A 12,900-nucleotide genomic window follows, 5' to 3' on the forward strand; every position below is an offset into this window, starting at 1 on the left:
TTCTTTCAACCTTTAATTTTTTGTTCTGCTCCATCAAGAAAAAAACAAAACAAAAAAACGTTTTATTCCCCTTTTAGAAATTAGAAGAAAAACAGGTGAGTAGAAGAGCAATGTATCCATCAGAAGCTTTATGTACCTGACCTTCATCAGGCAGCAAGTTTGTCAAAAATGGACAGGACATTTTAAATAGGAAGTGGGCCAGTGGCTACATGTCTACAACCAATCATCATAATGATATCAGCTCTGGATAAACAAAACAAGTAATCATCAGCTTCTCGGTTGAGAGCAGACTTTAGAGAGAGTTATACATTTTCTCCAAAGCATCATTTTCAGCTTCGAAATCCAAAAACAAAATCAGAAACCCTGCAGCAGATCAGAACTTTTAAAAAAATGGCCATTATCATATTTCATACAAAACCACTCAAGTAGGCTCCAAAAGTGCATGCACTTGGTAAAAATGTCGAATCATATACTGTATATACGTATGTCTCGTCAACATTTTATGAACAAAATGTTTTCAATATTTTTACCACACACGAATCACAAACAAAGTTTTACAACCAGTTCATCATTTAAAACCTTTTGGAGCCAATGTTTGCAGAGTGTGAATCCAGTACACCTCATGCTGTCAAAGACATTTATAATGCTCACGGTCTATCTTATAACTTTACGCTGCAACTGATTTCCGTTTTTCTTTGCCTCCTCGATGACTGTGACCCAGCCCTTCCTCATTTTAATCATTTTTTTTACCTGACTGTGAATGTGTTGTCATCCTTTCCCTAACAGTGCTACATGATTCAACTAACTTGCCACTTTAAGAGAAAATTACCCAACACATCCAGTTCTCCATCGCCATACTCCATTAGCAATCACACCTGAAAGCTTATTTCATGAGGGGTTGCCCTTCAAAGCCGTTAATGCCAAAGGTGACTGCTGCTGCCTGCTTCTGACTCACTTCTCTTAATGGTGACTTTAGATATGGACCGTGTTTGTAATGTAACTAGAAGAGCTTCAGACATCCAGTAAAATGTTTCTTAGAGACAGCTGGCCTTTGTAGAAATACACATTCAAATAAAAAAAACCCACAAACTCTAGTAGGAGTGCTCTTTAAAGATCTGAACAAAAACTAGGAACTACGACTTCTCTCGCTTTTGTTGAGTTTGTGTTTACACTTCTTTTTGATAGTGATGTGTTGTACAACTGTGTAAAATTACATTAATGCCTTCATTAATATAGTCTTGTACACAAATGACATCCTAAACCTGTTCTGAGAAGAGCCACCTGATATTTGGATGAAGTGCAAAGCTTGTCAGGCGTACTTTTACTTTGAAGGTGTGCCTTTATTTTTCAACAGGATTTATCTTTTTGTGGTTTAACTGCCACATCGCACACCTGCATGCTTATAAAGAGTTTTCATAGTGTGGTCACTGTCATGCTTGAGTTGCAGTTTGACTCAGGGACAGTTTTTCAAAAACATCTGTTTATTCAACAGTTAATTCAACATGACTTAAAGAAACAGATGTTCAAAGAGCAAACATAAGAATAACTACAGTTACAGAACATGTTTTAGCTGTGATAGCTAAAAGTAACTTTGATGTGTCAGCAAAAATTAACTCTCATGGTAACAACAAAGAATAAGGTCTTTAACCTGCTTTTTTGGAAAGCCTCTTCAGATAACACTTGTTATGATTGAGCACTATTCAAATAAAGATTGATTGACAGTGCTGTATTCATGAGTGGATTTTAAAAGAAGCATTATTAAAATGGTTTACAAAGTTTAATTGCAATTCATGAAACTGATGATACGATACAGGATAGACCTGCCGAGTGTCCTTAAAGTGCTTCACCACAAGATGGCGCTGACAGATCATAGAAAAATGAAGACTGAACAATCCTCTGCTTTGTCATTGGTTGTATCATTGTTGTTATGCTGTATTTATCAGCAGTAGTAGTTACGTTTTTAAGTTTGTAGTGTGATTTCATTTTATATAAATATATTATGTTACACTGTTTTATCTGTTTCTAAATTAATTGAAACCAGTAATACAATATCATACAAATGATAATGCTTGTTTATAATTTAAATGTTATTTGACAGATGTACCCTGATTTGTTGAAAGAAAATTGACATATGTATTTGGAGGGTTGTCACAACTACATACAAAACCACAAACGTTATACTTAAAGAAAAAACATCTTAAACGTGTTTAAACTTTACACACTTATATAAAGCTCTGTCTACCAACAAGTGCCTCCAGCCGCCCCCCATTTTATTTTATACACAATAAATGAACGCACTTCTGAAAACTCAAAATTTGTATATAAATAACATGACGCCAAACTGCTAAACTCATACTTTTTTAATTACTTTAATCACCTGACCCTTGAAATACAACATTGTGATTACCAGTTATTCTCACTCAAGTTGCACCTGTGTAAACTCAGTGGAAGAAAACTTCCCTCATTTGTAGGAGTATAAAAAACACCTCAAGTGGCTTAAACAGGTTCAGGGTGAGCTGTTATTTATACTTTGTAATGCAGAAATGATTAAGTATTTATTTAGTTTATCTTTTAGTATCTGCACTGATTCTCTCTGTAGTGTTTGTCATTTTAATTAAAGAGGTGAGATGTCTGAGCTCTGCTACATGTTTGCTGCTTGCTGAATGAAATAGGTAGGTGTGAAAGTGTGTGTGTGAATGGGACATCTTGTGTTCAGAGTTTTTGCTCGGACTGTGTGAGTAGCTACGGTCGATTTAACATATACATTACCTGTAAACACATTACCTGTAAATTTCTCCTGTGATGCCTGGTCTTTAGAAATTGCAAACCTGTGTGTATGTGCGTGTGCGCATGTGTGTGTGTTAGTAGGTCTTTCGGTAGGATCTGGCTTTGTAAACATTTGGCCAGAGCAGTGTGTACCATGTTCTAATTGAAGTGGACTACTTCTATCCAATTAGTGAAACACTCCTTTAGCTTTAAAGAGAAAGCCCAAAGGGTAAGGTGTCTAGAGGCCTCTTTGAAATATGCACTGGAAAAAATTAATAACTTGGCTGTCCAACATCAAGCACAGAAATAATGAGTATTTTCCCATTTTTTTATCCTGGTTTTGAACTCACTATGTGTACTTTTATCAGGTCAAGGTAACGGGATGATGAGCGTATGGAGGAGTGGGAGGGATGGCTGTAAGTGTTGGACAAGAGAGGGCAGAACGGTGGTGAGGTAACGAAATACAGTACTCCCAATTAATGTATTGGAGATAACAAACTGGTTAACATCTCATTGTGTCAGACTTGTTGACATCTTAACAGTTTGAATGAAACTGATCAGCCTTTATTTTGATTGGTTAGAATTCTTTAATTATTCCTAACTTTATTGTAGTGTTTATTGTAGCATATATTTCCTAATCGTTCTTGTTATATATTTTTCCCCTCAGATTCCTCAGAGTTGACCCACTCATCCACAGTAACTCATCAAATACAAAGAGCGCTCTGATTCTTTCTTCATCTTTTTTTTTTCTCATAATCTGACACTGAGGCGTGCTTCACATTCCATACTGTAACATAATATATTGAAAAATATCAAACAAGAATTCATGTAAAAAACCTACATCTTGATCGTCTAAGCCATTTAATGAAAATAATCACTGGGACATTTGTTTCTGAAGACATATTTATTGTACAAACAGCTTCTGTATGACACAGTTACTGACACATATAAAACAGTTTGTGCAATCTCTGGATTTAAAATCAACACATACAAGACAGAGTTTGATGGCATTTAATCTAGAGTTACATAATAAGCACATATTTCAAAAAGATATAAATATACACAGTATTTGATAAAACTATTCAGTGCACCTTAAATGTATCTGTTTTCAAACAACTAACAGAAACTAAATAAATATGACTATGGTAATATTCCAGCATATATGACAAAAAAAGATCAGAACAATTCAGAAACAATATAATTCATATCTGTCATTTACAGCTTTATAGAAAGAACGTTTTATTTGTTTTGCCCAAATCAATGTTTAATGTACATTCTTGAATGAAGCCCTTCACAACTCGCCTGAAATAAGTCCAACTACTTTGATACGACTACTAACACTGTGAAGTAATCATATTGTTATGCATGACATAGTGCTACAACAGGCTACTGCTTCTATGAAACACTGCTTTACAGTAGCGTCTGAGCCAAAAACTGTAGTGTTTCTAGCCGTGGGACTTAAAGTCTGATTATGTAACAACCTGAAAGTCCTCTGTCCATTTTAGTCCCACACACCTTGTCTGATGACTCGTCTGCCCTCCTGCTTCATACCCATACAGTGGTGCTATTCTCCAGAGGTTTTTCCTGCAGCATACAAAAGCAGTTTCATCATTTAATCATTTAGTAGTAGTCATTTTAAACAAAATTCATGTTTCTTTAGCATAATTATGAGAAAGTGTGGCTTTTTTGGTGGCTCACCTTCTGCTGTTGAATATACATCACAGCATCATGAACTGTGACAAATATGTGCTGAGGGCTCATGAAGTTCATTAGACCACTCGATGTGAGGATCTTTAAGACGCTTTCTAAGAGGACGGAAAGCAACAATCAGTTCATGCAAACTGAGAATAAAGCAGGTAAAAGAACTCAGACAATATTTATTTAAAAGACTTTACCATTGCAATTTGCAAGATAAACATGAACTCCAACTTTCTGGCATTCAGTGCACATCTGCAAAAAGACACAAAGAAAGGATACATCCATAAATGAAGAGGTATTTGATGTTGACATATGATCTCATTTGCACAACTTCCTGCTTTTAAGGACTTGCCTGTGTAAAGAGTCGCGCTCCAGCAACATCAACAAAAATCACACTGCTGCAATCGATTAAAACTGCCTGAACATCGCTCTCAGACGTTTCTAGAGAAAAGACAAGGGGATATTGAGCACAGGCTTTTGCTTGACTGTCTCATTTTAATGGCCTTTAAAGTTTGTCTCAGGTTTGTGGAACATCATTAATTCATGCAAGTATAGCCTATTTAATTTTACCCACAATTCCTTTTTTTCCACTTACCAGATTTAAAGAACTCATTTTCTGAAGAAAAGGATGTGTTTGCAATGCAGCTGTCCTAAATAACGATGGGGATAAAATGAAATAAATAAAAACATAAATTAGACCCTGGTATCACATCAGATTCTACAGCGTGAACAGTGCATTCTAACTCTTCTCCTTCAGAGATAGCAGAAGTCGTACCACAGTGTTGACAGTGGCCTCTCTCTCCCGTTTCTCCAGGGCTTTCCTGGCCTTCTCCCGGCTCCGGATCTTCTCTGGCGTCAAGCCCAGCAGCCTGCTTATCTCCTCTCTGAAGAAGCTGCGGTTGCCATAGTAAATGGGCCCGTTGTAAGTCAAAATCTTTACTCCTGGAACCTCATAGCACTGAAACGAAAAACGGGATCGTCTCAATATTTAAGATTTCAGGTATCACCCATTCCTTGATGTGTCTTTAATGTGTGTTTACATGCATTTCCATAACAATATGTATACGCTTTAAGCAGAAAAAGCCTCTCCTCACCTTGCTGTGATTCTCCAGTGGTCTGTAAATTTCTGTGTTGCTGGCCCGACCAAGCACAGAACAACCAGCCCTGGTGAATCATGGGACATTAGTATTAATTTAACCCACAGCAACGTATACTTTACACAGCGTGGCAGGTATAAGGTGATTTTCTGCATCTCTGTGTTGGAACTCTAATGCAGATTTAAACCTCTCCCTTTATTTCCGCTGCTTAATCATTAATGTATTTATGCTGAGTGTGTGGAAAGTATACCTCTGTGTGCGGCAGATGACAGTCATCATAGAGAAAACTACCCCGATGGCGAGGCCGAGGTCCACGTTTAGTATCACTACAGACAGCCAGGTTACAACCCAAACCATCTACACAGACAAAGTGATGTATTTTCATGTCATGATAAAAACAATTAACAATTAACCACAATCACTGCTCTTACAAAGTCCATCTTGCTGACTCTCCACAGCTCAGGTAAGTCCTGGAACTGCATGAACATCTGCCTGAGGCTGGTCACATTGATGCATGCCAGCACGGCCTGGGGAGAGAAAAAAGGATGAACTGAGAGCTTTCTCCTTTTCTCTTTTTTCCGTAGCACATACAAACACACATTTAACCTATTTACCTTGGGTAGGAAGTAGAACAGTGGTCCAATCAGCAGCAGGACAACCAGAACAACCAGACTGGTGAACAAGCCGGAGAGCTACAGGAATACATGACGCACACAATTTTTTTAAATGGGACCAACTTTCTATTTAAACTACTGAGGATAGATGCCAGAAAGGCAATAACAAATAAACATCTTTTGCATGTTGATTCCATTCTATGATATAATGTTAGATCTTTATAATGGAACACATCAGCTTCTCTGTCAAGCTTCAGAAAACTAATTGGACAAATTGAAAAACTCCCTTGCTTTATTTTAATCTGTTTATACAAGTTATATAAACCTGTTTGTATTTCTATTGTCTGCATGTCTCCTTTTCCTTTTTTTCCTTACTGAATAACAATCACATCATCTGTTTTAATGTTCCACAATTTGACTGTTAAAGCAGAGAAGTCTGCTCCCTCAAGGTAGTATTCTGAGAAATGATAGATATTTAACATCTGTTTGTCATGTGATTCAAAATTGAATTTTAAACAAATGTTTAATCTGTTATTGGAGCAGTTTCTGCTCTGACAATGTGGAAGTGAAGTTTGAAATTCAATCTAATACAAATGGTTGCAAATGCTCTTTCAGGTTTTTAGTAATTCCATCCACAGATCAGGTGGATTACAAACATATCTGTGGTGTTTTGGCTGAATAAACCTTAGGTATAATTTGTGTATTCCATGTAAACACTGTTAACAATGATTCTGGATGTATAAAAAGCTGATTGCATGTTGATCACAAAGACCCTCCCCAGGCCTGTTGGTGTGAAACAAGAGATGATGAAGAGAAGTTACTCTATAAAGGATGTATGAACACTACCTGTGTGTATCCACCAGCACTCTCCAGAATGTTCGTGGTTGCTAACGTGGCTGAGCTGGGGAAGCAGGTGAAAAAAGATGACACTGTGTTGGAGACACCATGAGCTAGGAGCTCCTGAAACAAAGGGCAGGTTCAACACAAGTTAAAATGTGTATGTATAAAACATTCTTATATGTAGCCGTGACATTCATATACTCCACCTGGTTGGGGTGTATGGAATAACCATGTTTGTCTGCATAGATCATTGCCAGTGAAACTGAGACAGCGTAGCCAACGAACGTGATGGCTATCGTGTCTCCAGCAATGTCAGGGAAAGTGTTCAAGGATGGCATCCGTGGCCTCGGGAATCTGGGAGAAGGAAGATTAAACATTGAAAACTACTGAAAGCAGCTTTAGTACTTTAACAATGTTTTTTCTTTTTTAGATGTAAAAGATTACCCAGCTGGGATATGGCCAACGATCTCAATGTCATAAGTGGAGTCTAGTGAAGAGGCATATGCTACACCTGTAGCAATGATCACCTGAAGAACGAAATACAAAATTACCACTTGCTGTCTTACCTACTGATTGTACTGTTACATACTTTTTCTTTAATCCCACTGACTTACGGTGAGGATCTCCACAGGTATAGGTGTCCGCAGGCGCTGTCTGTAACGCATGTTAATCTCTTTAACTGGCACCAGGACAGCCAAACACACCAAGGAGATGAGCAGCTCCGCCATGTTGGTGTGAGGGAGATTTTCTATCACTGACGCTAAAGTCTGAACACATGACTCAATGAACGGTTTGCAAACAACACTGACAACCCAAATAAAAGTATGTAAGCAGACAGAATATGATTGTGAAACATTGCTTACCTTGAAGAGCGAGAATGTCCCAGTGTGGCGAGAGAGCCGCAGCCCCAGCATGTTTTGCAGCTGAGAGACGGTGACATGGAAGGCAGCAGCGCTGGTGAAAGCCTTTACAATTGGCTCGGACAGATAAGTGGAGAGGAATCCCAGCTGAAGGCCACACATACAGAGCTGAGGAGCAAGAGGATAAATTATGACCTGTGTCAGGTAAAAAATAAGTCTTTTCACCTTTATGACTGTATTTCATCTTGTAACTTTGTGTTAAGCCCAATTCTTTCTATCTATCTAATACCAAATATCAAATATCTACCATAATAATTCCTGAGAGCAGTGCCACAGCCGAGGCCACTCCGATCCTTTGACCCTCAAACTCTGCAGCTTCAGGGGAACTGGAGTTCATGTCCAGAGGAGTAGGAACCAGCTGCTCCACCACAGAGCCAGTCATCAGACTCACCACTGCAAAGGTACCTAAGAATAGACTCATCTTCTCAGCCACAGTAGAAAACACACAGTAACACTTAACTAAAGCATGCACAACGTGATGCTGCCATTGTCCATATAAGACAATCAAAGATCAATATAACAGTACATACTGTATAGGCTGTATGTTATGTTAATTTAAGTCTTACCTGTGGACACATGACGACCTGTTCCAAAGAACATATAGAGGACCACAGGGAAGAAGGAGGTGTACAGGCCAAATATTGGAGCTACAGAAGTTAGTAAAGCAAAGGCCATGCCTGTTGGAGAAAAGAACATGAACACTTTACTTCTAGCAAAACATGTTTTGTTGTATATTTATTAATCCTCATTATTCTTAAGCATGAAAATGATTGTAGATGTGACTGAGCAAAAGATAAATCCACTCCACTATTGTACTTTACACATGGTTATAAAACCTCACACAATTTGAATTTGTAATATTGTTCTTTATAATTATGTATCTATAAGATTTTATAAAGCAGAATTACTTCTTATCACAAAAATAATAGCTATTATTGTTATAAATTTAATATTTAGTTAATCATAATAATAATAATACATTTTATTTGATGGCGCCTTTCAAAAAAAAAAAAACAAGGAGACCTTACACGCAAGGTTAGGCTATTTATTTTATTTAGCATTGGCTCAGTGAAGAAAAAATAAACAATGTAAAAAAAATAGCAATCAAGACTGTATATTAATAATATCACAACGAGTACAGTCAGCCTTGACGTATATGCTGCGTGTCATATGATAGGCCAAACTTTAGAAAGAAAAATGCAGTGATTTATTGAGTATTTGATCTTCTCACCTTGCGGAATGTGAAGGATACCAACTGTCAGTCCCGCTATCGTGTCTCCTAAAATCCATTTCTTGAGTCTGTATCTCGGCAGCCAGCTAAAAATGGGGACTCTCTCCCTCAACAGGTGGAGGCATGCTCGCCTTGAACACCTGCAACTCCCGGCAAGCTTCTCCCGCAGCCGCAAACTTCCACTCGTGTTATCATCGTTGCCGTAGGCCTGTTTGAAGCGGTCCTCTGTGTAAATATTCCTGTACACGGCCACAGAAGCGCTCATTGTGTTCCTGTTGAGGTGAGTGATGATACACACACATGCACGCGCTGTTGTAGACAGTTATGGTGTTGTCAGTTACAATACATTTATACCAGACTCTGCCCTGACCTCAAGAGCCATTGCGCTTTCCTGTCAGCCTCCCCTTAACCAATGACATGGCTCGAAGCTCAGCCTGTTTTGTTACAGTGTTCAACAACTTTTCACATCTTTGTCCAGCCTCCGACATCATCAAGGTGTGCTGATGCTGGTCCACTGTTTTTTCCCTTACAAAGATCCCCTGGGTCCTACTGCTGAAAGGATTTTCTTTCCACAGAAACGTAGAAGGTCAGGCTAATAAGAGTCCTTTTCTAGAAGTCCCTCCTTCCAAGAACACACACACACACACACACACACACACACACACACCATCCATTACACTGCTCTGTCCAGCCTCCAGAGAGCTGTGCGGGAGGTAGGACAAGCTCAGAGGAGGCACAATTAAGTCATACAATGTATACCACTGTGAACAGCCTACATAGATCAAAGTTGTATTGTGATGTTTGAGGTGTAACCCCAAACCGTGTCTGTTAGCAAGGAGTTCATTTCCGAGAAGGATGGATGTCTGTAATGGGTGGGCGTTTAAACTGTGTAGCCATAAGGAAAACGAGTCTGGTACCCATGAGACTCCTGTGAAACTCAATCACACATGGCAGCCTGGTTCATGGATCAAACCACACCTTTATTTGCCCATCAGAGATTGTGTGCGATGAGTGACATGTTATTCTTGGTCATATAGAAGTGAGGACAAGATAGCTGTGGAAAAATACAAGATAAAATGAAGACTGAAAAGCTAAACATAATATGATCAAGAATCCACTTTGAGTTTATGTACGGAAAGAGAGAATCCCAGTCAAGAGGTTCAACAACAAACAAGGATCCTTTTATCTCTTTTGTAAGACAAGTTGAGGATACTGTGAATGAATCTCTCGCGTCTCATGAATGATATGAAGCTCCAAGAGAAAGTGCACACGACGCCAAGTTTTGTAGCCGCACAGGTCAAAACTTAAGTGACAGACAGTTCAAAATGAACATGTCAAATCTACAGCAAACATGACAAAGCATTCACAATGCATTGATAAACTTTTGTTGTTGTCTTTATAAAGGTTTTGTCTTTGGCATGCGTGCAACTATACATGAAATTACAGTGATACTCGTAGAATTACTACTAAATACGAGAGTGTATGCACGTGACAGCTATGATCTTGGTATGATACGTAATTAAATGGCGGCATAAAGTTTTCTGTTCGTCATTAGTTTTTTTCTCTTTTCATTGATAGTAGCATTGATATAAAGGCAAATATTCTCTCTTTAAAAGAATCGTAAAGCGGATTCTGTTGCTTTGTTTGATAATTCAACCTTTTTTTTTTCTTTTCTTTTTTTTTACGTCACGTCTTCCCTCGGACAGGGAAAGTCTCCCACTGTAAGGTGCAAATGTGAACAGCCGGGTTAGTCCTCCTGAAATTATTCAGGAGTGCAAAATGTGAAAATGGCTGTGGAAAGACAGAGTACATCTCCAAGTGAGATCCAACAGGCTACATCTTTAGGACCTCTAAAAATCACTTTTCAAAACACTTTTACATGCGTTACATGTATTGTTTTTAACATGTTGTAGGGGTTTACGTACAGCAGATAGGATACCCCATACAATATGATATAAGCTATTGTATATTATATCAAATTTAAAGTATATTCAATGCCTGGTTTAAGGCAATGTTGTTTTTATCTGTAAAACCCTTTATCATTATTATTTTTACTATTTTACAGTTCATCAGTGCAGCTTTTTTTTTTTTTAAATACAGCGTGTCACCTCATCAACTCAGATGAAGCCATAATAAGCAGGGGGTGTTTGGTAATACCACATACAGCGACAATGCTGGGTTCAGGTCAAATGATTTAACCCAATGTCTTCATTTGTTTCCTAATGTCTATTAGTGATTTAAAGGAAAAGGAAAACAAGGGCTAATGTTGGGATGTTTGTTTTATTTTTCCATGTTGATGTTATTCAATGACTGGAGCTAAACAGGGTGTAGGTGAGAGTTTCAGTGATGTGTTGCAAAGGTGAAGTGTTGGTTGAACACCCCCCAAAGCGTGACGTGTCCCGTGTTTTCTCAAGAAGAAATGAACAGACGTGCTAGTGAGAGTTGTTTTGATTCATACACCATGATTTTTTTGTGTCTCTACTGGAGAGGTGATGCAGTGATATAAGGAACTTTAAATGCCAGGAATGTGGGCCATTGTGTTGATCAGCTCCAGAGGATTTATGAACATACCGACGGCGCGGTGTGTCCGTGGGCTGTTTAAACAAGATATTAATCAGTGGTAAAAGGAACAATGAATGGAAAAGGATATGGAGTGTTAACCCCAAACTAGACGAAACGCTTCTGCTCCATCATAACACAGACAGACCCTTGTGAATTTAAACAATGAGAACGTGAATACCTGAGTGGCATATCAAGACACAAAGTATGTGTCATTTATACAATCTGATGGGAATTCAGTTATCTAAAAAAAAGCAACAAAACATCTTTTTTGGACAAACTACAACTCAAGTGACCTTTTCACCTAAACAATCAAGTGATGTTTTAAATATAAAGTCACAGTTGTTGTTGATTTCTATGAAGTGCAATATATTCTTGGAGGGCAGGCTTAGCTTGACTCTTCAAATAAAGGATGTGACTGTGTGTTTTTCAAGCTTGTAAACTCATACACTTCTATTCTGTAGTTGTGTCTTGCAGCACATCTCATATCTTGCTCTCCTTGTTGCATTAGCAATAATCACAGCAAAATATTTCATCCACCCTGTTTCCTTCATGTTGAGTGTGTCTCCTGATCTTACAGGGTCTTTCTATTATTTTCGTCCAGGGAGAGGCTCCAGTCATTTTGTGGCCTATAGTTCCTGCTATTGTTCTTTATCTGCTTTATGGGATGCTTGGCCCGACCCCCCATGGCACGTTACTTTAGCAGTGACCTTGTCTATGAGCCTGACTTCTGGCGGCCAAAAAACTCTCCTTGTGTCTCCTTACCTCTCCCATCCCTTTCCGTTCCGCTCCTCTCCATCCATTAGTGTGTCTCGTCAAGCTGTCTACGTACTGTACATTGTTGGACATCATGAATCATGTTCCACTGAGAAATTCTTCCTGTATGCTAGGATTTGTTGCAAATTTGTCTCGGAGGCCACGCTGAAATGTCTGCAGGGGTTAACAGGCAGCACAACACGGGAATTTGTCTTACAGCCCTTTGATGTGTTGGAAAATAAATATTTTATGGGAGCATGTCAGGCTCTATTATTTAGCCAGTACAATAATCAAACAAATGCTGCATTCTTTTGCCAGTGTCAAACACGTTATGTTCTTGACTGTACATGTGATTATACACGTTTTGATTTCCTTGATTTTTGTCAGAGATGTAAGTAGATTTTTCCTCTGATGTTCAC

The 12,900-nt window shown here is 38.4% G+C and overlaps 1 protein-coding gene across 1 annotated transcript; it reads right to left on the reverse strand.

Moving 5' to 3' along the window:
* Nucleotides 1–3,657: 3,657 nt before the first annotated feature.
* On the reverse strand, nt 3,658–9,646 carry slc26a10 (solute carrier family 26 member 10). The gene is made up of 18 exons (XM_079358713.1): nt 9,167–9,646; nt 8,502–8,612; nt 8,183–8,340; nt 7,879–8,043; nt 7,630–7,782; nt 7,460–7,542; nt 7,222–7,369; nt 7,022–7,135; nt 6,176–6,253; nt 5,993–6,088; nt 5,812–5,918; nt 5,559–5,628; nt 5,240–5,422; nt 5,060–5,114; nt 4,817–4,905; nt 4,662–4,716; nt 4,465–4,571; nt 3,658–4,350 (listed from the first exon to the last, which is right to left on the reverse strand). The coding sequence occupies exons 1-18, from the start codon at nt 9,429–9,431 to the stop codon at nt 4,312–4,314; spliced, it is 2,076 nt and encodes a 691-aa protein (XP_079214839.1). The 5' UTR covers nt 9,432–9,646; the 3' UTR covers nt 3,658–4,311.
* Between the last annotated feature and the right edge of the window lie 3,254 nt (nt 9,647–12,900).

This window comes from Symphodus melops, assembly GCF_947650265.1.
Source record: "Symphodus melops genome assembly, chromosome: 13".
NCBI lineage: Eukaryota > Metazoa > Chordata > Actinopteri > Labriformes > Labridae > Symphodus > Symphodus melops.

Bases quoted from the DNA above. Each gene is read 5' to 3' on its own strand.
- slc26a10 (XM_079358713.1), bottom strand. From the start codon at position 9,431: ATGAGCGCTTCTGTGGCCGTGTACAGGAATATTTACACAGAGGACCGC. The intron at 8,613-9,166 runs GTGAGAAGATCA...TTTCTCCAACAG, and splicing joins TATCCTTCACATTCCGCAAG to GCATGGCCTTTGCTTTACTA. The intron at 5,115-5,239 runs GTACGACTTCTG...ATCGTTATTTAG, and splicing joins AGGCCACTGTCAACACTGTG to GACAGCTGCATTGCAAACAC.